Here is a 27,072-nt window from a genome sequence, read left to right on the forward strand (position 1 = left end):
CTATTGTTAATTGTTAAATATATATATATATACCTAATTATTCTACTGAATTTTTGGAATATAAATTTTCAATCTTTAAAAAAATGTTAAAACAATTCTCCCTCCATTACTGTGGGAGAGAGGAGCTCCCTCTGCTGTGGACTATGGGATATTGAACTATGTACACTGTTTACATACAGAAAAAACATATGCAACCCACTAGAAGCGCCATGACGGATGTGAAAATGCAATAAAATCATGAAATGAGGCATTTAAAATTTTAAAGGTTTCAAGTTAATGAGAGAAATACAAATACACCAGTAGGTGGCGGTAATGCGTGATAACGATGACAGAAGAAGAAGAAGAAGAAGAAGAAGAAGAAGAGGAAGAAGAAGAAGAAAAAGAACCAGAAGAAAAAGAACCCGCGCAAATCAGGTACCGGTAAGAAGTGCGAACATGTTTTTGTTTACTGTGAGTAAGGTCTGCAGTAAAGAACTGTAGAAAAATAAGTAACCATTGGCTCTCTGCAATGTCCCTAATAGTCGCTAGATTGTGCAATGACGTCACACAACACGTAGTTACACATTGCGTACGCAGTTTAATTGTCATTCCAAATACTGATCGGTTGCAGATTCGTCATTTTCACAAAGCGCCTGTGTGTGCGGTGACATACTGAAGGTCTCGTTCAAACCAAAACACACCACGAGTTAAAATAATACGACTGTCCGTGTCAACATCACGTTTAGATAACAATATAAATCATATGGGTAAAAAAATAAATATAGTACAGAAATTTGGAACGGGGTTCGAAACGATAAGCCGAAGCTAACTGATGACTATCGTTGATGGTAGGCACAGGGAGTTATGAAGAATACACACGCGTGGCCAGCTCCACTCAAAGTGCTTTGCTCGTGCAGTGATTTTGTGATTCAAGTTGGTGAACGTTAAAGTTGGACATGTTAAGCTTCACGTGTCCTTCCTCGCTCATTAAAGCCCGCAGACGTGATTTTAAAAGATGTGCTCTATGTCCTCGATAATGAGGTTCAGTTCTTGGAGAATGAAATCAACACAACCGCTTATTTGAAAACGGGTGTGTTTGTTTTGGGTAGTTTCTGTAATGCAAGTATTGTTTATCTGTGTGTAATCAACAGATAATCTGTCTGAACTGTGTCGAGTGTGTTGTCAACATGACATGTGTGATGAGGCAAATCTGAAAAACTAACTTAACGTCTTCAATGGTGTTGTGTGTTTCTTCTCTTCTGTCAGGTGACTACGTGCTTTGTTGGAGCCATGTCAGTCGAAGGAGTAAATAAAGTACTGTGTGTAAGTTTGACAACTCTATCATATTATAAAGATAATTATCATAACACAACTATTTTGTAGTTTCACGAACAATGTGGTGATACAGGCAACTGAGGACGCTTCAGGAAACATTAAAAATATGCCTTTTTGTGTCAGTTTTATCTTCAGACAAATCCACGTAGTTGTGGGGCTAAATATAAATGTGAGTCAAATCCCACCATGGGAGTAGATATGCTGTGATTGTAATGGCGATGACGCTACTATGCCACTGATCGGGTTGAGGAGCACTATCACTTCTGTTTTCTTATGACTGTGACGTCTGTGAATCCCTTACCATGTAATATGGTTTCAGGGAATACATCCAGGTTAACTTTTGTTTAACCGTAAAATCGGAATTATCATTCATACTTAACACATTTAGACACCTCTGTGCCTGTGTGTTTACCACACGTACAACATCATTAAAAACTGCTATATCCTGCGCACATACAAAGCAAAAGCCACAAATATTATGCGTGTTTACTATTAGTGTGTGTTTCGTGTGCTCGTTGATATCTTGGTTGGCGTGAAGCAAGAATATTGAGAGGCTTGTTTGAGCTTTTTGTCTAAAAAAAAAAATATACAAGTGTCATGGATTGCTGGTTTGTTGTAAGGTGTTTCATTCAGTGAGTAGACACAACACAAACACACACCTGCACACTCATCTCCACAAACTTTAAACTGCCATGGCAATACAAAAATCATTGTTGAGACAACCCATTTATGTCCAGATTCTGTCACCTCTGTGGTTCACTAAAATTATAGCCACATTTCATATAGATATCTTTAAAGATTAGTGTTTTCTGTTTCTTATCTCTTCTTTTCCTCATCAGACACAGGTGAAAATTCCAACACAATAAAAATACTGTCTAATTGATGATGATGATGATACTGACACAAAACTGCACTTTATTTTGATGTTTCCTGAAGCGTCCTCAATTGCCTGTATCACCACACTATCGCCATTGTTCGTAAAACTAGAAAATACAAATAGTTTTGTTATTATTTGCCAGCGTTGTCATAGTTACACAGGGTATTTTATTTACCCCTTCGACTGACACAGCTCCAACAAAACACATAGTCATCTGAAGAGCAGAGAAGAAATACACAAAACGTTGAGGCAAATTTGCCTCGTCACTAGGGGATCAACCAGTTTTACCATAACCGCAGTTTTATATAACGTCATGGTATCCTGCCTTTCGCAAGTCCTGTAATTTGTGGGTGTGCTGTGCAGACATGTAATAAAATAAGCAAAGGAAAACAGTTGGAGAGATTTTTGTAGTGAATTAGGACAAGAGACTCAAAAAGATCTGGAACTTTTTCGGGGATCTACAATTCCTGTCCTCCACCTCAGTGGTGTTGAAGCTGTAAATAATAAAGAAAAATCTAATATGTTGGTAAAAGTATTCCAAGAAATCCATAGTTCAAACAATTTAAGTTAAAAAATTTAGAAGGAGAGGGGAAACATCAAACAAATTACAAATTAATTGGGATCATTTTGGCGCTATCAATGTATATTTCACATTAGACAAATTAGAAAGGGCTATTAAACAGGGTAAAGATACCACTCAAGGTAGAGAAGGTATTGTGTAAAATTATGGAACTGATGATAAAATAAGACGATATAAACTTGGACTGAAATATTTGATGATAATAAAAGATAAGATGATACATTCCCAAGTCAACAAAGGGCAAGAAAGACGGTGAAGTGATCCCGTTGATTTGTTGTTTAAGCAGTTACTCGATTGATATTCCATTGTATTTCTTGTTACTATTACATTCAAGCTTACGTTTACATTTACGTTTACGCTTAGGGTAAGAACCATATGTTCCCCCCACCTATGCTTTCCTTCTTCCTGTTCAACTGTGACCTTAAAACACCTGACCAACATCACCTGACCCGTGTTACCTCCTCCAAATATATTGAAATGCAAAGCATCTTTTCAATACCTACAGTATATATCTCACACGTTGATATTGCAATGATTAAAGATTTTTGATATATCATGCAGCCCTACAAGTCACTCATACAAATGTGGCAGAATACATGGGAAAAGCAAAAAAAGGGGAGTTCTTCATTAAGGAAATTATATTAAATAAAAGTTTGCATGCAAAAGGAAGGATTTAGTGGCCATAACTAGGTTGAAGCCTGGACACTGTGGGTTAGCTCTGATTGGAAAACACCCAGATGGCAAATGTGAGTGCTGAGACTCAGAGACAGTAAACATATCCTCATCCAATGCACCAGAAAAAGAAAACTATTCAGAGACCTGGGAACAACTGGAGAAACAGTTTTTACAAAACTAATGGAGTTCCTGCATATTAGTGGACAATATAAACACATTTGAATAATGATCAAAAGGACCACTGATAACAAACAGTAGAGGGATATATACAGTATGTCATTGCAGTGTCTAGTCTGCCAAATCCAATAAGAAGAAAAAGTGGGAGGAAGTTAGCTGAACTGAGCATACATTACAGTCGTTGGGAATTATGGCAAGTAACAGGCACACAGGGTTGAGAGAGTCGTCACACTTTGTAGATTAAGTAATACTGTACCTATTTATGAACATAAAAGTCTAAGTATTTGCCATATTTTAATTCTAGTGAACATTTGTCTGACTCTATATAAATGTCAGACATTGACTATCATTGTTAATTTCTCTTCTTACAGGGGTTCTAATCACTTCACCATGTTGATAAACTCAGAACAGGAGGCCCTGATTGGGCGGGTGTTTGAAACCTATCTGACAGAGCATCATCATGGTGACATTCTTCAACTTATTGCAGATGCTAATCAAGAGACCCACCACCCTGTTGTTGTTAATGCAATGACATTGTTTGAAAGCAATATGGAGGTAAGTCAAAGCAAACAGAAGTAAGCCAGGGTACTTGTGATATGAATATCAGTCCAACTACAGCCGAGAGAAGAGGACTATTTTTACTGTACAGATATATTGCTGTATAGCCCTAGTATAAAATATTAATCATATATAATAAATATTCTCAGTTCAATGCACTGTTCCAGCTATCATGCTTTACACAAGACAGATCTCTTCACTTAACTCTAATCCTTCATTGACTAAGGTTTCTTTAATTGGACTTCATTTGGACAGCTGAATTTTGTTATACACACAGCCCGATCATATTATCATGATAGGATACCACAATTAAATTCTTTCAGTACAAACTTAGATTGAATCAGTGTCCTAGCTAAAAAAGATAGCTGCCTGAAAATAAAGGCGTTTTGCATTCCAGCTTGCTGTTAAAGTAATGAAATTTGAGTGTTTTAATGGGCTGGGACACTGATACAAATTGTTTTACCAGAAAATATTACTCCGATATTCAGAGCCCCCATAAATTGCATTCCTTAGCAATATGTTTTGCATTACCTCACTATAATTTTGCTTCATCTCACAATAGTGTCCCATTTCCATCATGCAACATTGTAATTTCATTATTGATGGAGAACTGTGCAGCAGTCTTTTGGAGAGACTTCTTGATCTAAGAAGTTGTTTAAGTTAACTGTCGCTAGCTATACAACCATGCCTATTGGACAGTAATACTATCTCTCCATACTTTGTGCCCAGTTCAAAGTACAATTCAATTGTTCAATTGAGTTGAGAGTATTGTTTACTGATTTGCTCATGGGAGAGATTTTTTAAAAACACTTATTATTAACCATTAACCATTCATTAATTACATGGTATCTCTAATATGTGTGGCCACAGGTCGGGGACTATTTCAACGCGTATCCCAACGATGTCTTGGATATATTTGATAAAGTGTTACAGAAAACAGCCATGGACTTGTCACAGAATGCATCTCCCAAGCAATACAAAGGACAAAGAACAAAAGAGCAACGAATGAGACGCACTCTTCATGCTCGCATTACAGGTTAGACATCCACCTTGGAAAGATGGTCTGATGTTAGCAGCTGTTGCCCAGAACTTACATTGTGAATGATATTCGGAAATACATTAAATTGTGGCACAGGATGGTTGCATGAGGATATTACTGTATATGGATTATGTGTAAGGAGATTGAAAGAGATGTGTATATATATATATATATATGCATTTAGACTGTTATAAGTATACAGGCAGGTATGTATTATTGCATGAATATGATTACAAGAATTGTATGTGCTAAATACATAAATGGGTGAAAGGAAAGACCCGTGGAAGCACTCGTCTCTACACATCGAACAAAAAAAGTGTTGCCAATAGACTGTATGAATGGCAAACTGTAGTGTAAAGCGCTTTGAGTGGTCATCAAGACTAGAAAAGCTCTATATAAATACAAACCATTTACCATTAAACTCTAAAGAACACAACATATTAGACTAAATGCTACTTCTAATTGACAGGCATTGAGCAATTTTGTCTATTTAGTAAAACATCTTTCCAACTTTGAAATTACAAAAGAATTTCTGAAAGCGCAGATGTCTCCAACTTTTCATCAACACATAATTTGATGATCTTTGTGATCTTTGTTTCCATCTGCCAGTCCTGGCAAGTGTGCTGTGAAATCTTAAAAACCTACATGTCCATATACATGGTCACCACACCTTTGCTACCCAACAGATGCCTATATGCATTTGTCTTGCATCTCTGATGTGTAAAATTTTTATGTGAACGTCCACTATATAAACGCCTATTTATACACCACTGCACACACCAACATACATACAGCAAAAATCTTTTAGAGACGAGGAGGGAGAGAACATCTTACTTGGTCTTGACGACCGATGATAGAGCCTAGCTTAGTTTTTATTAATTGCATATTTTTCAGTTGCTGTTGTTTGTTATAACATCTAATAAATTCTACCTTGACCAAGAGTCAATGTCAAGCTATACCAACAGAGTAATGAATTGACATTTAAAATTAGTGAAAACAAACATACAGTGCCTACACTCCCACTCCCAGTCTTCTAGATTGTGTATCGTGACAATAGGGCACACCTTTCATTCAAAGGATTTATTTCATTAGAGACTGCATAATTTTGTTTGCTGTTGATTTGCCTGTTAAATTAGTTTCTACTTATTTTCTGTTCTTTACTCACCCCCTGACTCTTGTGTGTCTAGGTTTACCAGTTTGTCCAGAACTAACCAGAGAGACCATTCCCAGGTCAAGAGACATAAGGCATTTTTTGTCTGTCACTGGTACTATCATACGTACCAGTGTTGCAAAGGTAACAGTATGTAACTGATCGTCTCATAACTTTTGCAACCAATAACATCAGATGCAAAAAAAAAAATGTTGCATTACATTCAAAATGCCAAAACTCAAAGTGTGTTTTAAATGCTTCTTCATGCAGTTAGCCATAGTTGGTAATATAAAAGTCAGTGTATTCTTTTTTGTAGCGTTCCAGGTCAAGTTGGTTTTGTTTAATTTGCAGTACTTTTTGCCCATATTTTTTTCTTACAGTATTTGCTGATATGTGCCTCAATAAAGAAATTATACGTTTTTAAAAAATGGGAACTACATTTTTTAGTGTACCAGGAGGTTGCCAAACAACAAAGATGACAATAGATACAAGTTATTCATGTTTGGTAAGTGTGGCCTTGTTCTTGTTTTTTTGTTTTGAATCATACTTCTACTTCTTATAGGTTCTGGAATACGAGCGTGATTACATGTGCGACAAGTGTCGTCATGTTTTCTCGATGCAGGCCGATTTTGACCAGTTCTATGCATTTGTCCCACCTGTGACCTGCCCTAATCCTGATCACTGTAATTCATACAAGTTCAGCTGTCTGTCAGGAGGATCTGAGCCTGCAGCCTGTAGAGACTATCAGGAGATCAAGATACAAGAACAAGTAAGGCAATTATGCACATAATCCCCATTTGTCCAATTACAAAGCAAATGTGTCTTTGCTACTATTGTTTTCTTAAGATAGCAAAGTTAATATACCCAGGATGTAAAATCTGGATTTTCCACAAGTAAATCTTGTTTCATCACCAAAGGTGCAGAGGCTATCAGTGGGCAGTATTCCTCGGTCTATGGTGGTGGTTCTTGAGGATGACCTGGTTGACAGTTGTAAATCTGGTAAGAACTGTAACTTGTGACTCTTGGTTCTGAAAGCAGTGTCATTATGTTGACTGTCTGCAATGTGATTTACTTTAGATAAAAGCTTTCGATAAAGGAGCAATTTTGATGGAAATGTCTTTTCTGGTACAACACATGCTGTGAGACCAAGCGTTGTTGTAGAATCAGAGTTCGTATTAAATTCACTGAGAATTTCAATTAAAAAAGAAACCACATTTATTTACACCTGACCGTGTTCAGCATGCTCACGTATTGTGTGCTCCCAGGAGATGACGTGACCGTCTATGGGGTTATGTGCCAGCGCTGGAAGCCCTTTTATGAGGGCACTCGGAGTGATGTGGAGATGGTCCTCAAAGCTAACAATATAGAAGTAAACAACCAGCAGACTGCCGCTGCACTGCTCATGAAGGATGCTCAGCAAGAGTTTGCTGTTTTCTGGGATAATTACAAACATAACCCCATAGCTGGTATGTAAAAAAAAGTACTAATATATTTTCATTTCTCAATTTCTTAATTCTGATTAAAAATTGTATCCTCTCCCTTCTCTGTAGGTAGGAACCAGATCTTGTTGAGCCTGTGCCCACAGGTATTTGGCATGTATGTGATTAAACTGGCAGTGGCCATGGTGTTGGCTGGTGGAGTGCAGAGGATAGATTCTTCTGGGACCAAGATCAGGGGTATTGCTCTTGTTTCTATTGTGGTTGAAATTAAGTGGCTGAAAAGGGGCTGACTTAGAGCTTCACTTATTTACCACAGAGGAGATATAGTTACAGGATCCGCCGTTATGATACACGACTCAGTAGTGTGTATGGCCCCCATGTGCATGTATGATTTTCCAATCTTCTGTTGTCCAATTCTGGTGAGCCTGTGCGAATTGTAGCAGAAATAACAAACAGAATATCAGCACCTCTCAGCATTTGTTTCTTTAATAGTCCCAGTTTATAAGCTGCAGGTTGTGATGCAGAAAACAAAGCTTCTCTGCATTTTCTCCAGTAACACTGCTCCTTTTGCTCACAAAAATGTTCCCAGCCTCACTGAATATTTTCTCACTGGGAACAGAGGAGGGTGGAGGACCAAGGCATTTCCTTGCCAGTGGTGCAAGAAGACTCAGATGGGCTTGGTTCTGTTTCCACCATTCGAGTGGCAGACCAGACTTTCTGTAAATAACCGGCTCCTGGAGGTAGCGAACCAGTTCGTCAGAAAGGTTTGGATTCTCTTCAGATTCATCTCCTCCACGATGTCTGTGAGCCCCAAGGATGCTTGCGTACATTCGGTCAACAAGACCACAGGGTTCCTCTTCCTCCACCCTGATTCGTTTAGGATCCACTCCTTGGTCTCCAAAGGTGGCTTCCTGTTGCTCAGACTGAGGCGCAATGACTTGTTGTTCCTCTCTTAACCATTCTTTTGCCTCCTGCAGTGTGTCTGCCTTTGCAAAGACACGGCCTTTGTATCGGGGATCGAGCAGCTTTGCGAGCACCTACCAATGTACAACAGGAGAGGAGAGAGGAGCGTGAAGAGAATAGAGGAGATGTTGTGGTGAAAACTAAGTTTCACTCGTGGTCCAAAAGTTCAAAAATTCAGTCGAATAAAAAGCAGGAGAAGTCAACTTAAAAGCAGCAGAGTTTTAATGTTGACAAGAAAACCCGAGAGCATTCAGTAGCGAGCCGGAGCTACACCAGAGAAAATTCTGACTATCAGTGGTGTTGCTCCGCTTTATCTATCCTTAAGGGCCACGCCTGTTACTAATCTGACTGGTCTATCATTACATCTATCATTTATGGTTGGACATCGTGATATAATCTTATTGGTTATTGGGGATGGTCTGACATTACGACCCTCCCCCTGGAAAGTCTCCAAGCCCTGGGGTTACTTTGGTACGATGGTCTTGAGTTTACCCGTTAAAAGCCAGAGTTGCTTTGATGGCCTTGGAGCTGGGACTTTCCCTCTGGAGAGCCCCTATCATGCCTTGATAGGTCTGTTTTTCTTACTCTTTACACCATTATATTCTGTTCAAATCATTTACTATTTTTTTAAAAAGATATTTGTCTCTGTTTTGACACCGTTATGTTTTCTTGTTGTCAGATTGTCTCTTGTTTAAAAAAAGATTAGTATTTCTTTATACCAGTTACACATACACATCACACTGCTTGTAACACACTGAGTATATTATTTGATTCGTCATTGCTGTGTTAAACTTGTTGTAATCATCAGTAACTTATGTCTCTTTTTTTAACTTTAACAAAACATGCAGATTGTGCAGATTAAAGGTATATAGTGACATTAATATTGTGACATAGCATAATGACCAAAAATTACACTACAGAGAGCGGTCTGTAGTGTAATATGTCTGAAGCTTGCTAACAATGTCTCCCACTACTCTCTGACTGCTGAGAGCCTTCTTGACCACAAGCTGAAGTGTGTGTGCGCAGCAGCTGAGGTCTGGCATCTCTGCCAGTCGCATGCCTTTGATGATGTTGGCACTGCTTTCTCTGAGCACTAGCACCACTCTTTCAGGGTTGATACCCCACTGCTCCATCACGCTTAGAAACAGTTCACTGATGTAGTCCCCAGTATGGGAGCCAGACATGGCCTTCCCATTCAAGACTACTTGTTTCCTTTCCCAGTCACTGTTAATGAAGTTGCATGTAAGACTCATTAGCGATTCTATTTCCCTAGACCAACAGTCTGTAGTGAAGGAAAGATGGGGGTTAGCATTCTCTGGTGCAATCAGCGCTTTGACCTTCTTGACAACCTGTGTGTACATACTTTTCAGCATCTCTATACGGTAGTATTTCTCGGTTTTAAGACTATACTTTGGTTCTGCTACTGCTATCAACCGCTGAAAGCCCACGTCTGAAACAATCGTAAAGGGTTGATTATCAGTGGCGATCATTTCAATTATTAGCCTGTCAAGTCTTTTGGACCTTGGATTGGCCTTGTCCCATTTTGTCATTACACTGAACAGCTGTGGAATAGAAGGCTTACCTGTTGCAGCTGCCTTTTGTTGCTCCTTCTTCTCATGGGCCAACCTGTACTCATTCAGGTGGTGTGCCTTGAGGTGGTTCCACATATTTGTGGTGTTTGTCTTCTTTCTGATTTCTGCCCCCATGCTCACCAAATGTTTACATACTGTGCATCTGGACTTCCCTGGGCTTTCCTCTTCGGAATAGTCCCACACAGCATTAATTCTCTGTCCAGGCATCTGTAACATTAACATAGAAAACATTTCAGTACAAAAATACAAAATGTTAGGCTGACAGGGAAAATGGGCTTTACATTTTGTTTTATTGCGGTTTTGTTGTGTGCACGTGTGTATGGGATAATGCATAGCCTAATTCTTTGCCCCTCTGTCCCTCTTTCTCTCATAACATGAACAAGCTTGTGTTGCAGTTTACCAAATTAGTTAAATGGGTCATTGGTAATCACTGGGAATGGGAACTGGGAAACTTATAATAAATACCTATTGCAGAGTAATTCTGTTACTGCTCCTAGCCGTATTTTACCACAAAAGAGAATGTGTTTTAATATTTATGAATAAAATGTACACTAATTACATAGAAATGACCAGCGTCTGTCTCACACAACTGCTCTCATGTCTCCTCGGGTCGGTTAGCTTTTTGTTGTTGTGTTAGCATTCAAGCTTAGCATCCTAACGTGTGTGCCCCTTTTTTACTCACCTAATCTGATGTTAGGTTAAGTCCGGAGTCTCTCCTCGTCTTTTTTAAAAGGTCATAAGACAAAGCTGTTACACCGTCTCTCTCCTGCGGGCGTCTCTGTGCACCGCAGTCCGCTGGAGATGCTGGCTCTCTTCGTTCTCTTTCTACGGCGCTCGACAAACGATCTCTGCTCTCTCAGCTCTCTCCCTGTTTCTTCCGTCTTTTAAAATTCAATATCAGCGATGTTTACTCTCTACATAAACTTGGGGGGGTTAACTTAGCAACATATCACTGCGTCCTCTTGATGCACGGTCGTTAATTTAATGTGTCCTTTTGAAAATAAATTGCATATTTGAAGCAGAACGCGGAGCTAGCAACATCACTGGCAGCTACATAGCAGGAGCGCTAAGGTCCTGACCCCAAATCCATCAGTCGAATTACAGAGAGTCAAAACTGTGTAATATAAATGGTCAAATAAATATCTAGTATTTTGATTTAGTATCTGTTTATCTTGTTGTAAATGTAAAGTGAACTGAAAGTGCCACAGCCACACACAGTTGAGAAGACAACACTACGAGGCTGACAATAGCAACTACAGAAAGCTCAAAATACTTCAACCATGAGGGCTATCATTCATTGTCCAAAAATACAAAAAGAGTGGTGCCAATTTCCCCACATTATGAAAAGTTTTTGCCATATGTTGGGTTTTGTAATTGGAAAAACTAGTTGTCTGGGAATTACTATCTGAATTTATTTTCCCTCTCTAGGTGAGTGTCATATGCTGCTGGTTGGTGACCCAGGCACAGGGAAGTCTCAATTCTTGAAGTATGCTGCTAAGATCCTGCCTCGTTCTGTACTCACAGCTGGCATTGGATCAACAAGTGCAGGTAAGGCCGGTTCACTGTCAGCTCTCCGTTTCAAAGCCATTGGTCATCAGGGCACCTTGGAGAAATGTTTTGCTTTCATTCATAAGTCCCGGTTTCAAATTAATATTTTTTACTATTTTATATCATATTGATCCATTTTACCATATTTGACATGCAGGTAAAATAGATACTTTTTCCATGTTTCCTGTATTGACATTATTTCTATATAATGGAACCTGTAAACATAATGGGTCTCATTATCCCATCATTCTTATGCACAACAAAGTTTCTGACTTTCTCCAATGTTTCTTATCTGTGATTTGTTCATAAAAAAACTGAATCTACGCATACTGAAGACAGTTTCTGCAGCGCCTTAAAAAATCTTAAATTTAAATGAACAAAGTTAAGGTGTCAGTTTCTCTTAAATTGACCACACATTTTCTGGAAAGTATTACATTTGCAGACAGTTGATGGGAAAATTGGCAAAAGTGTCCTACTACAAAAATGTCTTGTAAAACTTAAGCACTGAGACAATACCATTTAATCTCTGCTATACGTGGGCATTGCATGACACAGCGCCACACAATTCCCAGTCTTGCAAATCAGTGGTCATCTATGGAACTGCAATGAACCCTGTAATGCCTGACACTAATTATCAATGTCAGTTATAGTGTCTGTATAGCATTCAACAGCGTAGTTTCATAACATAATCAAACAACTGCAAAATCCAAGAAGGAGGCAGTGTAAAGCAGTTAGCAGTGATGTATAATTTAAACTCTACGAGAGGAAGATATGCCTAGCCTGTTTCAGGCAGTGCACAGATGCTAAAGTTAGTTCACAAAGGGCTGCTGGCTAGCCTTTATGGACACTAACGTCACTTTTTGTAAATTCCCTGTGTTTATTCCTCTGCTCGCCGTGGCATGGCATATCAGAACTTTCTTGTGTTCTTTTGACAATGCCATTTCCTAAAGGACTGACGGTTGCAGCGGTTAAAGATGGAGGCGATTGGCACCTGGAGGCAGGAGCTCTGGTCCTGTCAGATGGTGGCTTGTGCTGCATCGATGAATTCAACAGCATCAAGGAACATGACCGCATCAGCATTCATGAAGCTATGGAGCAACAGTCTATAAGTGTGGCCAAAGCTGGGTAGGACAGTCATGCATATCCACACACTCAAGCATTCTATTCTATGCAAATAATGCAGCATCTATTGTTTTTTTGTGAGATTTTTCCGGCAAATGAATTGCATTTTAGATGCCTTGAACTTCACAGGCATGTCAGGCCTGGTAAAAATGTACACATTCTGGAGTAATTGGACATTGTTGTTTCAAAATGGCTCAAATGCGCCCCCTAAAATGCGGCACTACAGTCCGGTTTAACTGATCACGAAATTTGGTTCACACATGTATCACGAAAAAAATAGTCCCTGCGTCCAATTTTTATTTTGGTGGCAATTTTGGCCATTTTAAAGGTGTATTTTTAAAAACTCCTTCTAGAGGTTTTTTTAGTTCAACTTCAAATTCAGTGAGCATCGAGAAGGAGATTAAAATTAATTTTAATCGTCACATTGTGTTGATTTTTGATGATTTGACATCAAAACACGAAGTTGACTATGGGAACCACAAGGAACCCAGCATTCTGAGAGCGTAGTGTTCTGGAGGGGTAGTAAAGTACTGTGAGCTCTTTGAGATATGATGGTGCCTGCCCATGAAAAGCTTTGTATGTAAGGAGGTTCATTTTAAATTCTATTCTAGATTTAACAGGCAGCCAATGTAAAGGTTTTTTTATTTCAGTTTTAACATAAAACATACCAAGACATTACAAAATAGGTAAATGAACTAACCTCAAAACTTAAACCATAAAAAAAGACCGCTCCGTCGCTCGCCTCCCCCTCTCTCTCTATGTGCAATGCGCATACTGATTTAAATAAACAATTTGTTAATAACGGTTGGTAATAATGGGTCTCTATGGGTGATGTGAGCTGAAGGTAGTGGGTGTGTATATTGCGAGTTTAGGGGGCACATCAGCCAAAGCTGTAGTGGGTGTGTATGTGAGTGAATGAGTGAGTGAGACTGCTGCCTGCTGAACAGAGGGTCGCAGGAAGAAGGATCTGAAGTGCCCGTGTTTCGGCTACAAAACCAATTCCGAAACCAGCCCAAATTTGTATCCACCCGCCTGGAAACCCTGGTCGCGTCTTACTTTCAGCAGTGAGTGCCGCTGTGCAAGTGCAACTCCTGTGGCCTGTCCCGTCATGCAGTGCGCCCACTCGCAAAGCAGCCGCTGATGTGTTTTTTTCCATAGTCGAATATTAATTTTCACAATCGAATTTCCGTTTTATTTTAATATTCGAATATATATTCGAATTTAGAATATTCGTCAACAGCCCTAGCGGCTATACATGTCATCAGTGGTCACATTGGGCAGGGGTCCAGAGAAAACTACGGAGTCCGACATCGTTTTTGTATATGCACACATCGATGAAACATTCATTTTAGTGACCTCCGATTGGCGTAAATGGGTGGCATTACCACCGACGTGAATAACAATCTTACTATATCTACGTTTATCCTTAGCCAGCAGTTTCAAATTAGACTCGATGTCGCCCACTCTGGCCCCCGGGATGCATTTAACTATGGCCCCTGGAGTCGCTAACTTCACGTTTCATAAAATGGAGCTGCCTATGACCAGAGTTGGCCTCTCAGCGGGTGTGTCGCTGAGCGGGGAAAATCTGTTAGAAACGTGGAGTGGTCGGTGGTGTACCGTGGGCTTCAGTTTGGGGCTATGCCTCTTTCGAACTGTCACCCAGCCTCCCGGATGCTCGGGGGTTGCCGGGGGACGGCTCGCTGAAGCTACCTTCGGTGGTACCAAGTTGGTACCTTCTATGTTAAGGACTTGACCTTAACATAGAAGGTCAAGTCCTAGAGACTTGTTATATATGTTGATCAAATGACATGTCCTGGTCAAAGCTGGGGGCCAAACTAACACCATCCAAGGTGACTATCTGGTCAGAGAGTGATTCTCTGAGATGTTTAGGGCCAATTACAACAACCTCAGTTTTGTCTGAATTTAGAAGTAAGAAGTTTTGGGTCATCCTGGCCTTGATGTTCTTGAGACATCCCTGAAGTTGAACTAAGTAATTAGATTCATCAGGCTTCATAGAAATGTACAGATGGGTGTCGTCTGCGTAACAATGAAAGTGTATGTGGTGCTTTCTGATGATGTTGCCTAAGGGGAGCATATATATATAAGGTGAAGAGTATCAGTCCAGACAGAACCTTGTGGAACTCTATGACTAACTTGCATGTGCATGGAGGGGTCATTGTTGATGTTAACAATTTGAAATCTATCTGATAAATATGATTTAAACCAGCCTAGTGCAGTTCCTCCATGTTGTTCCAGTCTCTGTAACAGAATCTTATGATCTATGGTGTCAAATGTTGCACTAAGGTCCAACAAGACGAGTATAGAGACAAGTCCATCATCTGATGCCATGAAAAGGTCATTAGTGACTTTTAATAGTGCTGTTTCTGTGCTGTGATGGATTCTAAATCCTGACTGAAATTTTTCCAGCAAACCGTTACTATCTAAGTAATCACACAGCTGGTTAGCAACAGCTTTTTCTAGGATTTTGGGAATGAAGGGCAGGTTTGATATGGGTCTTTAATTAGCTAAAACCTCTGAATCAGGAGTGGGCTTTTTAAGCAGAAGTTTAATAACAGCCATCTTAAAAGCTTTTGGGACGTAGCATCCTTGAAAAGTCTCGAATGGACAAGTTGTTGGTTTGGATGATGAAACTAATAATAATGTTTCAAGTAAAAATCTGGTGCTTCAGGTTGGTCTATGGTTTCAGGACTAGACAATGTATCTGTGCTATTCATTGGGAAGAGGTGGTGGATTTTATCCCTGATGGTTATAATTTTATTTGTGAAAAAGTTCATGAAATTATTGCTTCTCAGGGTTAATGGGATAGATGGGTCAGTAGAGGTGTGACTTTCTGTCAGCCTGGCTACAGTGCTGGAGAGGAACCCGGAGTCGTTCTTATTTTCTTCTATTACTAATAAATAATAAGAGGTTCTGTCATTTCTAAGTGCTTTCTTGTAATTTATCAGGCCATCCTTCCAGGCTAGGTGAAAGTCATATTGATTGGTTGAACGCCACTTCCTCTCTAGCTTCTGTGATGTCTATTTTAAAACACGTGTTTGAGAATTATTACAATTGAGCTAATCTCCTCTGATTAACCTTCCTCTTTTTTTAGCGGGGCGACAGCATCAAGGGTTGTTTTTAATGAGGCTACTCTACTATTAACAAAGTTATCAACTAGTGTGGGAGTAAAGTTTAGGTAATTGCAGAAGGAAGCAGTTCTTTAAATTTTTTCACATTTTTATCTGATAAACACCGTCTATAATAGAATTTCTGTCCAGAATCAGTGTAGTCAATAATTCTAAATTCAAATGTAATTAAAAAAACGTCAGACAGAAGAATGTTCTGTTGAAATAGTATTACATTTTCAATGTCTATGCCATATGTCAGAACAAGAGCAAGAGTGTGATTTAAACAATGAGTGGGTTTATTCACATGTTGAGTGAAACCAGTCAAGTCTATTATTGAGTTGAATGCTGAATTAAGGCTGTCGCTGGCAACATCTACACAACATCTATACTATAATGATTTTTATCTGTCCTAAGAAGTAGCTCTGATAGAAATTCAGAGAATTCAGATAAAAATTCAGAGTAAGGGGCAGGTGGACGATATATAATAACTAGATGAATTGGTTTATGTGATATCAGGCTTGGATGGATGAGGCTGATTATAAGATTTTCAAAGGAAATATAACTATCTTTCAGTCAAGGGTTGATAGATAAATCAGGTTTAGAGATTGCTGCAACCCTTACACCTCTGCCTGTGCTTCAAGGCCACTTTCGTGCCCACAGTCATGTTTTACATTGTGGTCTCCTGCCGTTAGCCTGTTTATCAGATGTGAAATGTGGTCAGGATTTGATGACAATGAAACTTGCGAGTTTTAGTCTGGGGGTGTGACCATTCCGTGGTGGCAAATTTTGATATTTTGACATCTTCAAGTAGCTGTAACTGTTATTGCTCCAATATACTATAATAGTCACACCGCCCCTTCATTGTGACAGGAAGTACCATGTGTTATACTTTGACATGCTATGCCTTGCCTTTTCATTTGATCCACCTCAAATTGGTCAGGGAAGCAGTGAGATTATGTTGACACCATGTTGTGACACTTAAGCATTGAAGTTGAACAGCGATGGCGTGACCTATGATAGCATGCCAATAACCAGGAAGTGGTTGTAACGTCACTGCAGATGCTCCACTCTGCCTTACACTTGATATGTATGATGAGATTCTCTGTTAACATAACCCAAGGAAAATATTTGGCAGCTGAGGCAAAAGAGTTCAACAGCGCCACCTACTGTAAAAGGAAGTAGTCCCTCTATTTCAAATGTCACAGAAATTTTCTGAGCCGTCTCCAGACCTCTTAGCTGAGTTGTGAGACATGATCAGCAAGCATTCTCCAGCGCCACCTGATGGACACAGGAACATGCTCTAACATCCTTACTTTTAAATACCATGCAAGTGCCTCTTAGTAGGTGCATCGGCTAGGATGCAGCAGCCTCAGCATGGATACGTCACTTCTCCACTGTTGCCAGGCGAGGGCCCACTCGTACTTGCTTCCCCCCTTTTAGTAACCTATGAAATTCAAAATCTGCCAAACTAAATCTAAGTAATTCAACAATACAAACCAGGTCTATGTTGACAGTTTTGTAGACTGACACCTCGGCTCCTTTCATGTTGCAGTACTTGAGCATGCAGAGGGAGAGTGGGGGCTCGGTTGCATGTATGTAGTATGTTAGAGAGGAGACTTCTTTTCTCCTCAGGAGAGATGTAAACAAAAGCACAGCCTCATCTTGATATAAACATGATTAGCTAATCCTATACCCTTTTGAAAATATATTAATGTAATCTACAAAGTCGGCATACTGCCCAGCCCCACATTCTACATACAGCCAGTGTTCTATACAGCCAAGCTGTTTGTCTGGACAGACAACACAGTCTTGAGGCAAGAAACAACAATTTTCTTCACCCAGTCCTCCACAACTATATTGTAGAGATAAACTGATAATCCTGAAAAACTGATAATCCTGTATTTGCCGAATCGGTCTTTTACCTGGACTGTTTTCTACAGAAACATGTAGATGTTTGCAATCATGTACTCTCAGTATTCTTGTTGGTGAGCAAGGTAAAGATGTTTAAATATTTTTCCTCTACATTCTCTCCTCTTTCTTCAAGTATGGTTTGTAAGCTGAACACTCGCTGCACCATCCTGGCAGCTACCAACCCTAAAGGCCAGTACAATCCCAACGAGCCACTGTCTGTGAATGTAGCTCTGGCCAGTCCTCTGCTGAGTCGTTTTGACCTGGTCCTTGTTCTGCTGGACACCAGAAATGCAGAGTGGGACCACATCATCTCCTCTTTTATTCTGGAGGACAGAGGTACAACTAGTGCTTTTAAAAATGAAATGTAAACAAAAACAATCAATATCAAAAATGAACTTTACAGCATCATTTCAGGTAGAAGTTGTTGTATCTAATTAGGGTTGCAAAATTCTGGGAATTTTCAAAGTTGTAAACTTTCTATGGGAATTAACAGGAATATATGGGAATTAACGGGAATAAATCTGAAATTTACAAAATTGGAGGTTGGCCCTCAACAGGGAACTTAAATATAGTTTAGGAAAATATTTTGTAGCATAATCTTGGCTAAAACAACCAGATTTACTTCATGTACACTCCTCAATCACATGCACACAGCACACTGCTTACTGCAGGGCTATTGAGGCCACACCCCCTACATGCACTGTGCATTCCTCCATCACATGCACATCTGATTTCAAGACTATTGAAGCCACACATTTGAGCCTGAGGACTATCTGAAGTCAAGTAAGTTTTGATAATATTATGGGGTTAATATATTTGATCTATAATAGTATTGATGTTAAACTTGGAAATATTAATTAAAAATAGGTGCTAAATGTAAGCCAAATCTTTCATTCCATTGACCATTTAAGAGGCTAGCTTATTATGGTGGCGGTAGCTACCTCAAATGTGATGCTGTTTCTTCAGACTCCTGCAAGATGGTTTTCTGTAACCATACAAGAATTCATACATCAATTGTCAAATATTTTGAAGACCATTCCAGTTGTTTAGCCAACTATATTTCTGTTGAAATGTCATGTTTTTTAATTGTATTATTTTTCATGGATGTCTGCTTATGACAAAACAAAAATATTTACATTTATATTTGGATATGATCCAGTTTGTTTAAATTACCCCCAATTTAGAGTTAATTCCCATAAATTCCCAATAATTCCCATAATTCTCATGGAAAGTTTCCAATTTGGAATATTTCCAAAATTCCCCACCTTACCTTCCCATGGAAAGTGTCTGGAAATTTACTGGAAATGTTCTGCTCCTTTACAACCCTATATCTAATAGTATATCAGTGAATAAATAATAAATGTAAATACAGGGCAGAAAAATGCTCTGAAATGTATCTTAAATACCCATGAACACAGATTAATTGAAATTTGCAGAATGCTTTTTCAGGGAAACACTGATAAAATATACTGAATAGGATAATAATGAATAATTCATATTGTTTTTGCTAAGGTACCATCTAAAAACTTTTAGTGATATTTCAAAGCATTTAATATCATGGAATGTCAGTGGTGTGGTTTTCTCTCAGGACTGGCTGCTGAGTCTTCCAGTCTGTGGCCCATGGATAAAATTAAGGCTTACTTCTGTGCGATTAAACGCCTGCAGCCGCAGGTGTCTGACGAAGCCAACAGCATCCTGACACGCTATTACCAGCTGCAGAGACAAAGTGATGGCCGCAATGCTGCTCGCACCACCATCCGTATGCTGGAGAGTCTAAGCCGACTAGCTGAAGGTGAGCATGGAAATTTTACTTAATCTCTTTGATTATCAGTCATTGAATATAGGACTAAATGGTGAATATCCCTTGTACATTTGAAGGCCTTCTGTGAAATTTAAGTTACCAAATACCAGTGGATGTAAGTAGGTGTTGGCAGCTGCCATAAGATGTTGGGGACATAACCTCAGTTGTTGGCCTTAGCGTCATCAAGTGTTTTGGCTTGTAATCAACGATACAGGCCGAACTTGAAAGTATGTTTAGAGTGTATTTTTAGAATTTACTGTTTGTTTTTTTCAAAGACTTAATTTTGATAGGACAGGGTGCTGGCTGTGTGTGAGGGGAGGACAAGCAGCAAAGAATGGGCGTCTATGCCAATCTCTTTGCCTTTTTAAACTAAACGCTTCTTAGTGGCATCAAGTGGCATCTTAGCGGCATCAGGTGTGTGATTTAATTAATTTGTGATGGTGGTGGTGCAGGGTTTGTCCATGGATCCCCAGATCTTTGAGCAACCTGATGGTGGATATTGCAAGGAAACCCCTGCAGCGAACCTCCACAGGGCAGACTATTGCTTTCCAACCATGTTGTGCTGCCTCAAATGCCATGTCTGCATACCGCAATCACTTGCTCAACAGCATCCTCCCAGGGTACTGTCAATTCTACGAAGTAGATGACGCAAAGAGTGTTGGTCCAGAGTATCAGGTCTGGTCTCAGGGTGGTACTGACAATATGTGATGGGACTGTAAGCCGCCGGACCACACCCACCACCATCTCCCAGTGTCAATGTTTTGGGTGGCAAGGTATTAGTAGCAGTTCTCTCTGTTTTCAATTGTTGCTGCAAGGCATTTGAGTACCTGGTTGTGTCTCCCGACCTTGGAAGAGACTTATTGTAGAACCAGTGAGGATGCTCCTGAGGGGAGCTGGAGTTGAGCATATTTGGCAGGATGGATTTTTGTTCAGCCACTGTTGTAGGCTTTTAGGTGATGGAAGGACATCATAGGTTGCTCTAAGCAGGAAGCTAATCCTCCTGATGCCGGATTTTCAGGGCTACCAAATTTTGCAGCTTTGTAGGAGTTGCCTTGTTCCTCAGGGGTCTACTCTGACCTAGGCCCAAACCTCCTCTTCCCTTCTGAACATCGACCACAATGTCAGCATTCTGGAGTGCTGCTTTTGCCTGTTGAGTTGCTTCTTTTGGTGTCCTGTAGTCAGTGATGGTCCAGCAGCCTGTACAGATGTGTCTCTGGACTCTGAGAGGGTCATCTCTAGTCTTGTCTTGGTGCATTTACAGTAAACGCCTCTACAAGACTTCAGATGCCTGATGATGCCTTGTCCATACATGCTGATGTTGCTCAGACATCTTGGGACTCCTAACTGTTATGGAAATTTTCTGGAAGCTGGTGAAAGAAGAACTCAGGCAGCAACTGATGTCTTATGCAGATGATTTTAATGTAGACTTGATGCATCAAGGAGACCAGAGGGTGGAACAATATACAAATGCTAACAGAGTTACATGAGCAATTGTCATCCCCAAGTCTGAAGATCTCTAACTAACCTAAGTCAACTAGTTTTTTTTTTTTTTAATGTAATAGCTAAAACCAGCATATGTTTATGAATAACAAAAATGTTTTTAACATTGCAGCACATGCCAGGCTTATGTACAGAGAGATAGTGACCATAGAGGATGCTGTCATGGCTGTCTCTGTCATGGAGTGCTCAATGCAGGTAAGGGGAAAACAAAACAAGCTCCTTTACTAAACAAATAATGATCATCTATAGATTTTGCATGATTGTTTAATATTTGGACTAATGTCCTTAAACTTTAAAATGTCACCGATGTGTTTTATCCATAATGGAACAATTTTCGTTTTCTGCGAGGCTGCTTTTCATCTCATATTTTAACAAGAATAAAGCCCTTCACGTTTTGAACTGGTCAAAGTGTCTTAACCAGTCAGTTGTTACTGAAATTAATACTGGCAAGAGCCTGACCAATATGATTTTGGGGGGCTGATGTTTAGATTGGGGAATAAAAGAATTTTGGATACCAATATATCTGCCAATGTGTAGCCCCACTCTTCTGTGCAACAAGTGGAATTGTTTTCTTTGTAGCAAGGGAGTGCTATTTATGTATACATGTCTCTCTTAAGTATTTCAAATTATCAAACAAACGTACAGGTAGTAGTCCCAATATTAACATTTGGGGTGGTGTTGTGAAAAGAATGGCTTTTGACGTTCCCCTGTCCCATTACTTTTGTTACAGTTATCGTGAAATAAATCATATTATAAGTTAACGTTACAACAACTTAACTGACATAGTAACACCTTAATAATAATAATACTGTGGAAACCTCTTATAGTGATTACGCTTCTGTGTGATAGTCCCAGAACTTGCGAGACGGGTAATAGCAGTTTCTAACATGCACACACACCAAGACACACACCGACTCAGCTAACGTCTCTGATGTGCTACAGTTAAAATGTTGCCACAATATCAACACTGATCACCACATAATGATCAATACTTTTCTTAAATTAATAAAATCTGAACTCATAGCTGCGCATTCATTCGTCATTCAGTCTGTCTCTTGCACTGACACAAATTCACATCAACACATGCACTCATACACACAAACAGTGTCATCGGGTTAAAAACAACAGAATTAGTCAACTAAAATATTGTGTGGAGAGGTGGAGAAGATGGTGGGGTGCACTCGATTTAGCTCGATTTGGCTGGCAGTGCACAGCACGAATGATAGAGACACAGAAAGGAGCAGTAAATTACTGACAGAGCTGGTAAAAACTGTAAGAAATAACTTTTCAATTCACAGATGTATCAAAAGACCCAAAAAAATAACACTGTAAGAGGACTACTTGAATACTTTAACCGAATTATTTAAACAGCGTTTGTGAAGGAACTATTCTGTCCAAAGTTTTTTGATCCATATTAATGGATCACTATCTCTGGTTTCCTCTGTAATAATGTGTGGCAGTAGACCATGCCAAGGGGCTCTCACCACTGCAGCCAGAGACAAACCACTCCATCTTCAACATTTCACCTGGGCTTTATTTCATTAATACAAACAAAACTCACAAACTCTAACTTAAAGACGACTAGCTTTTCTGCTCCTTTTCAGTGATCAGTGTCCTGAGTGTCTGTGCATGTCCACTTGAGGCAGCTCTGCTACTGCCTTTTATACCAGAGGATCAAGCAGTGAAGGTGCTCTCCCAGCTAGCCCACATAATAATAATCCTCTAGATGTCAAGAAGTGCTTGTAATTACTCAGCACAATTATGCTTGTTTGCACCTTGCTCTGTGTGTGTCTGTGTGTTGGTATCATTGCCTGCGTGGATGGCTGTTCGCAGAGCGCTTGCATTTTCAAATTAAAGACTGGTGTTTTGTGTACTCACACACACATTCAAACTATGTGCAGATTCATAACTCAGTGGTAAGGTGTTTGTCTTACTCTTGCGCACAGGGTTTCGGGTTCAATTTATTGTGGTCTTAACAAGCATTAAAAGCATTTTAACTGAATAATGTTCTTGTATTTCAGTGTTAGGACTAGAAGAATTCTGTAGTCCTCATTGGCAGTCAGTAACAGCTCTCCTCTCTTAGGGCGGTGCTTTGCTTGGGGATGTAAATGCACTACTGACCTCATTCCCTGTGGACCCTGGTCAGCAGTATGAAGCTCAGTGTCAGGTACTACTGGGAGGGCTGAACCTGCCACTGCTCCTTCAGAAGGAGATGGATAGACTGGCCAGGTGAGTAACTGACTGCCTGTTCTATTTGTAGTGTCAGAGTTTGAACTGAGTACCCCCCGAAATCCTTCACATAGAATGTAAATAAATAAACCTGCTCATAGACATACATGAATATTTACTGAACACTGTGATTGAGCACAAACTTAAAAGGTAATCATACTATTTAATCATAGTGATACAGAAAACTGCTTATATTTATATTTTTTGGTCCAACTTCAAGTCATTAAAGGTGTGAATAAAATGATCTACTTCTAATCTGCTACTATTCAACAAACGATCTGTATAAACTGTGAATCAGTCAGAACAGCTCAATAGTGTCAGAAAGAGAATTGTCTCAGGGTTCCTTCATACACCTCATAAGTTCATGTGTATTCTTTATTCATTAGGCTAAAAAGCAACTCCTCAGATGGCTCCCAGTTTGATTCACAGACTGCTCATTACCAACTTCACCCCAGGGACACAAACACCCACAACAAAACACACGTCCATGACATGACCAGTGTCTGCAAGGGGGATGCCACGGTGGAGAGTGGCTTGGACTGGTTCCACTCCATCACTTCATCAGTGTCACTAGAGGATCTGACCCCACCATCAATGACATCAACTCAAGAAAACCTGAGCAGAATTCCAAACTCCATTGGAGCAAAAACAACTGCTGCAATTAAACAACCAAATTGTCAAACTGAGGAGGACTTTCGAAAAAACATAGGCTCAACATTGACCCGTGAAGGAAGTTCCTCATCAGAAGAAGAAAACAAAAAAAATGAGAAAAATGAATACGTCAAAGAAAAAAGCTCCATTTGCAAAGAGATACATCAGCCTGAAAGACAGAAAGATGACCAACATTCAAAGTCATTGGGGTGTGTGTTCCAAAAGGTCACTAAGAATCTGAGAGACAGAAGACTCAGAGAGCTAGAGTCAAATGATCTGCAGTGTAACAAAGTGGAAGGAGGGGGACATGGAGACAGTGTGGTGTTCTCAGCTGGTACAGGTAAAAATGTGACTCATGTTTTAAAAGCTACTTCAGATTCCCACAGAAGCAGCATAATGTCATCAGGTAAAACCCTCCTTTCTAATTACCTAATGCACAATAGTCAGTCCTGTGTCAAACAAAGGAGATTACTGAAAGAAGATAAAACAAATCAGACTGAGGACATCTTCACTGCCCAAAGGGAAAAGATTTCAGCTGAAGTTGACACAACTAAAGACTCAAATGTCAGTGCAGAGTTTCAAACGGAATATAACTTGGGCAACAGAGATCTCCGTGACTACACAGGCAGCAGAATAGGTAAACAATTAGTAATGCACGATGAGCCAGCCAGACCACCTACAGACACAGAGAAGAATGAAAGAAAGAAAAGACAGAACCAGTTCCAAAATCTTGTGCAAGGTAGGTGCAGTAGAAAAAAGGTGAGCTCTGTCAGTGAAGTGGCTGAGTGTGGGTCTGGGGATAGTACTTGTTTCACATCAGTTGAGCTGGATCGGAATATTTTTTCTTTGGGAAAGGAAAAATCTGCTCAAGGCAAAAGTGTTGGTAGAATAAAGAAGAGTAATGATTCAGAAAATCTGTGTCAGCAGCAAAGAACCAGAGACAACAACAGTGATAAGACTACAGAAGATGATTTTACTGGCGGCCCCCATTTAAATGCAACCACTCAAATCAATGATTCAGCACCATATAATCCAGGCCACACAAAACCCACTATAGCCCCTTCAACTCTGGCTAAACTCTCAAGATTCTCTTTTACCTGCAAAACTAAACCCAAGATCACTGCTCACATGCAAGTGGAAATAAATCCTCCTACTGAAGTGGGAAATGTTTTGTTTAAAAGAAAGCAAGGGACAGAGTCACCAACTAGAACAAATTGCAAAGCAAAGCAGACAGAGCCTGCACATGCTGTAAAGAGAGTGATGAATGATGATCTTGAGAATGAAAGCACCGTCAATGTGAAGAAGAGAAGGTGTTTTAAGATGGGCCCTCGACCAAGTATTCATGATTCTAAGGGTCCATTCTCTAGACTGTCCCTGTTTGACTCGGTTGAGTGCAGCAATGATGTCCTTGACACTGACTGGGACCAAGAGTTTTCAAATGGAGGCAAACTTTGAAATCATAGGCCCATGTCAAAATGTGTTGGGATAATAGTATTAATGTACTTGATGTCACACTTGAGGCACATCATTTGAATTCATTGTCTGATGTATTATTTAGTTACCTCCTTCACCCCAAAAATAAACTTCAATTGTTCCAGAAGTTGAGGTGTTCATCCTGCTGTTGTATTTAATCTCCAAGAATATTCGTGATGTTTTGACCATTGAGCACTCAGTAGTCATTAGCCTGCTATATTACAAACCTGACAAGTGTAATGACTGTATATTGCATAGACAAATTCTGTCCTTAAACAAATGCTCATGTAGTACTCAAGGCACACCCAGCAGCTCTACATGAAATGAGCTCCAATGTGACAGCTGGCAAAAACCCAGCTGGGACCATATCAGATGCAAGAATGTTTAAGAGTTTTTTATTATTATGTTTCTAGAATGGTTGAGAAATAAGTCATAAATTATTTATTTTGTCAGTTAAAAGTTTTTGGTTTCTGCAGAAGCATCATTTCACTGCAGTTGGATGTCCTGGTCCAGCAAAATTACTACCTAAGCTGGTAGATGATTATTAATCCCAACTTGGACTTTGAGACCCATCACTGCATCCATCCATGTTGCCTAGCAGCCATTACAACCTTTCCTTGACACTGACATCCACTATCAGTTTGAGGGTTATTTTTGTCTCCTTATACAGTGACAGACTACATGGAGATTGGAAGCTGTAAGAAAAACAGTAATTAAAGAGGCCCAGTGGTTTTTGTATTGATGTCCAATTACCCAAAAGCCAATCTTTTTCTTTTCTTACTTTAACCCCATTTTGAAAATCAATTTGAGTACTTAAGAACTACTGTACATATGTAACCCATGACTTTAAATATTTTCATGCCTTCGTGCCTAGTTTTCTGTTGTCAGTTTCAACTCATCATAAACACAGACATTGACCTCACCTCTGAATGTTGTCTGTTCCTCAGCAGCCTTATTATGCAGGAAACAAAATGATTCACTTTATAATTCTCACCATTTTGCCTTGTTTTTCTATAGATTTGTCTTTAGATCTGTTTTTTAGGCAACTTCGCTTCACAGTGTGATACCTTTTATTTAGATCAGTCAAATCTACTCTGGCCCTTAGTATTCAATTTTATATACAGTATTTGGTGTAAGCTGATCCTATTGCATGCTATGTCCTATCATCCATGTCAAGTGCAATTCCTCTTTTTGAACAACTTCTGTTGCACAGCTGTATACATCTGTTTTGTTTTGATTACATAAAGTCTGAAATATTTGGAGCTGCACCAAATTGCACACACTTATAAATATAACTCCCCTAAACATGTCATTTTTTTTCAAATCAAGATCCATGAAATATTCT

The 27,072-nt window shown here is 39.6% G+C and overlaps 1 protein-coding gene across 10 annotated transcripts; it reads left to right on the forward strand.

Moving 5' to 3' along the window:
* Nucleotides 1-309: 309 nt before the first annotated feature.
* Nucleotides 310-26,649, forward strand: mcm9 (minichromosome maintenance 9 homologous recombination repair factor). 10 transcript variants are annotated; one of them, XM_020091888.2, is made up of 16 exons: nt 321-414; nt 1,246-1,302; nt 3,995-4,178; nt 5,052-5,217; nt 6,408-6,514; nt 6,933-7,139; nt 7,288-7,369; nt 7,636-7,836; nt 7,921-8,046; nt 11,793-11,912; nt 12,863-13,037; nt 18,207-18,409; nt 19,662-19,865; nt 21,487-21,569; nt 23,458-23,603; nt 23,990-26,649. In XM_020091888.2, the coding sequence occupies exons 3-16, from the start codon at nt 4,014-4,016 to the stop codon at nt 25,707-25,709; spliced, it is 3,705 nt and encodes a 1,234-aa protein (XP_019947447.1). In that variant the 5' UTR covers nt 321-414; nt 1,246-1,302; nt 3,995-4,013; the 3' UTR covers nt 25,710-26,649. The 10 variants fall into 10 exon arrangements, 8 of the variants coding, with proteins under 8 accessions (XP_019947450.2, XP_069371742.1, XP_019947451.2 ...); XM_020091889.2 differs by having other exon boundaries at nt 331-420; XM_020091891.2 differs by lacking the exon at nt 1,246-1,302 and having other exon boundaries at nt 310-414.
* The last annotated feature ends 423 nt before the right edge of the window (nt 26,650-27,072 follow it).

The sequence above is a fragment of the Paralichthys olivaceus genome, chromosome 19 (genome assembly GCF_024713975.1).
Source record: "Paralichthys olivaceus isolate ysfri-2021 chromosome 19, ASM2471397v2, whole genome shotgun sequence".
Classification (NCBI taxonomy): Eukaryota; Metazoa; Chordata; class Actinopteri; order Pleuronectiformes; family Paralichthyidae; genus Paralichthys; species Paralichthys olivaceus.

Bases quoted from the DNA above. Each gene is read 5' to 3' on its own strand.
- mcm9 (XM_020091892.2), top strand. From the start codon at position 326: ATGACAGAAGAAGAAGAAGAAGAAGAAGAAGAAGAAGAGGAAGAAGAA. The intron at 5,218-6,407 runs GTTAGACATCCA...TTGTGTGTCTAG, and splicing joins TCTTCATGCTCGCATTACAG to GTTTACCAGTTTGTCCAGAA. The intron at 19,866-21,486 runs GTGAGCATGGAA...TTAACATTGCAG, and splicing joins TCTAAGCCGACTAGCTGAAG to CACATGCCAGGCTTATGTAC.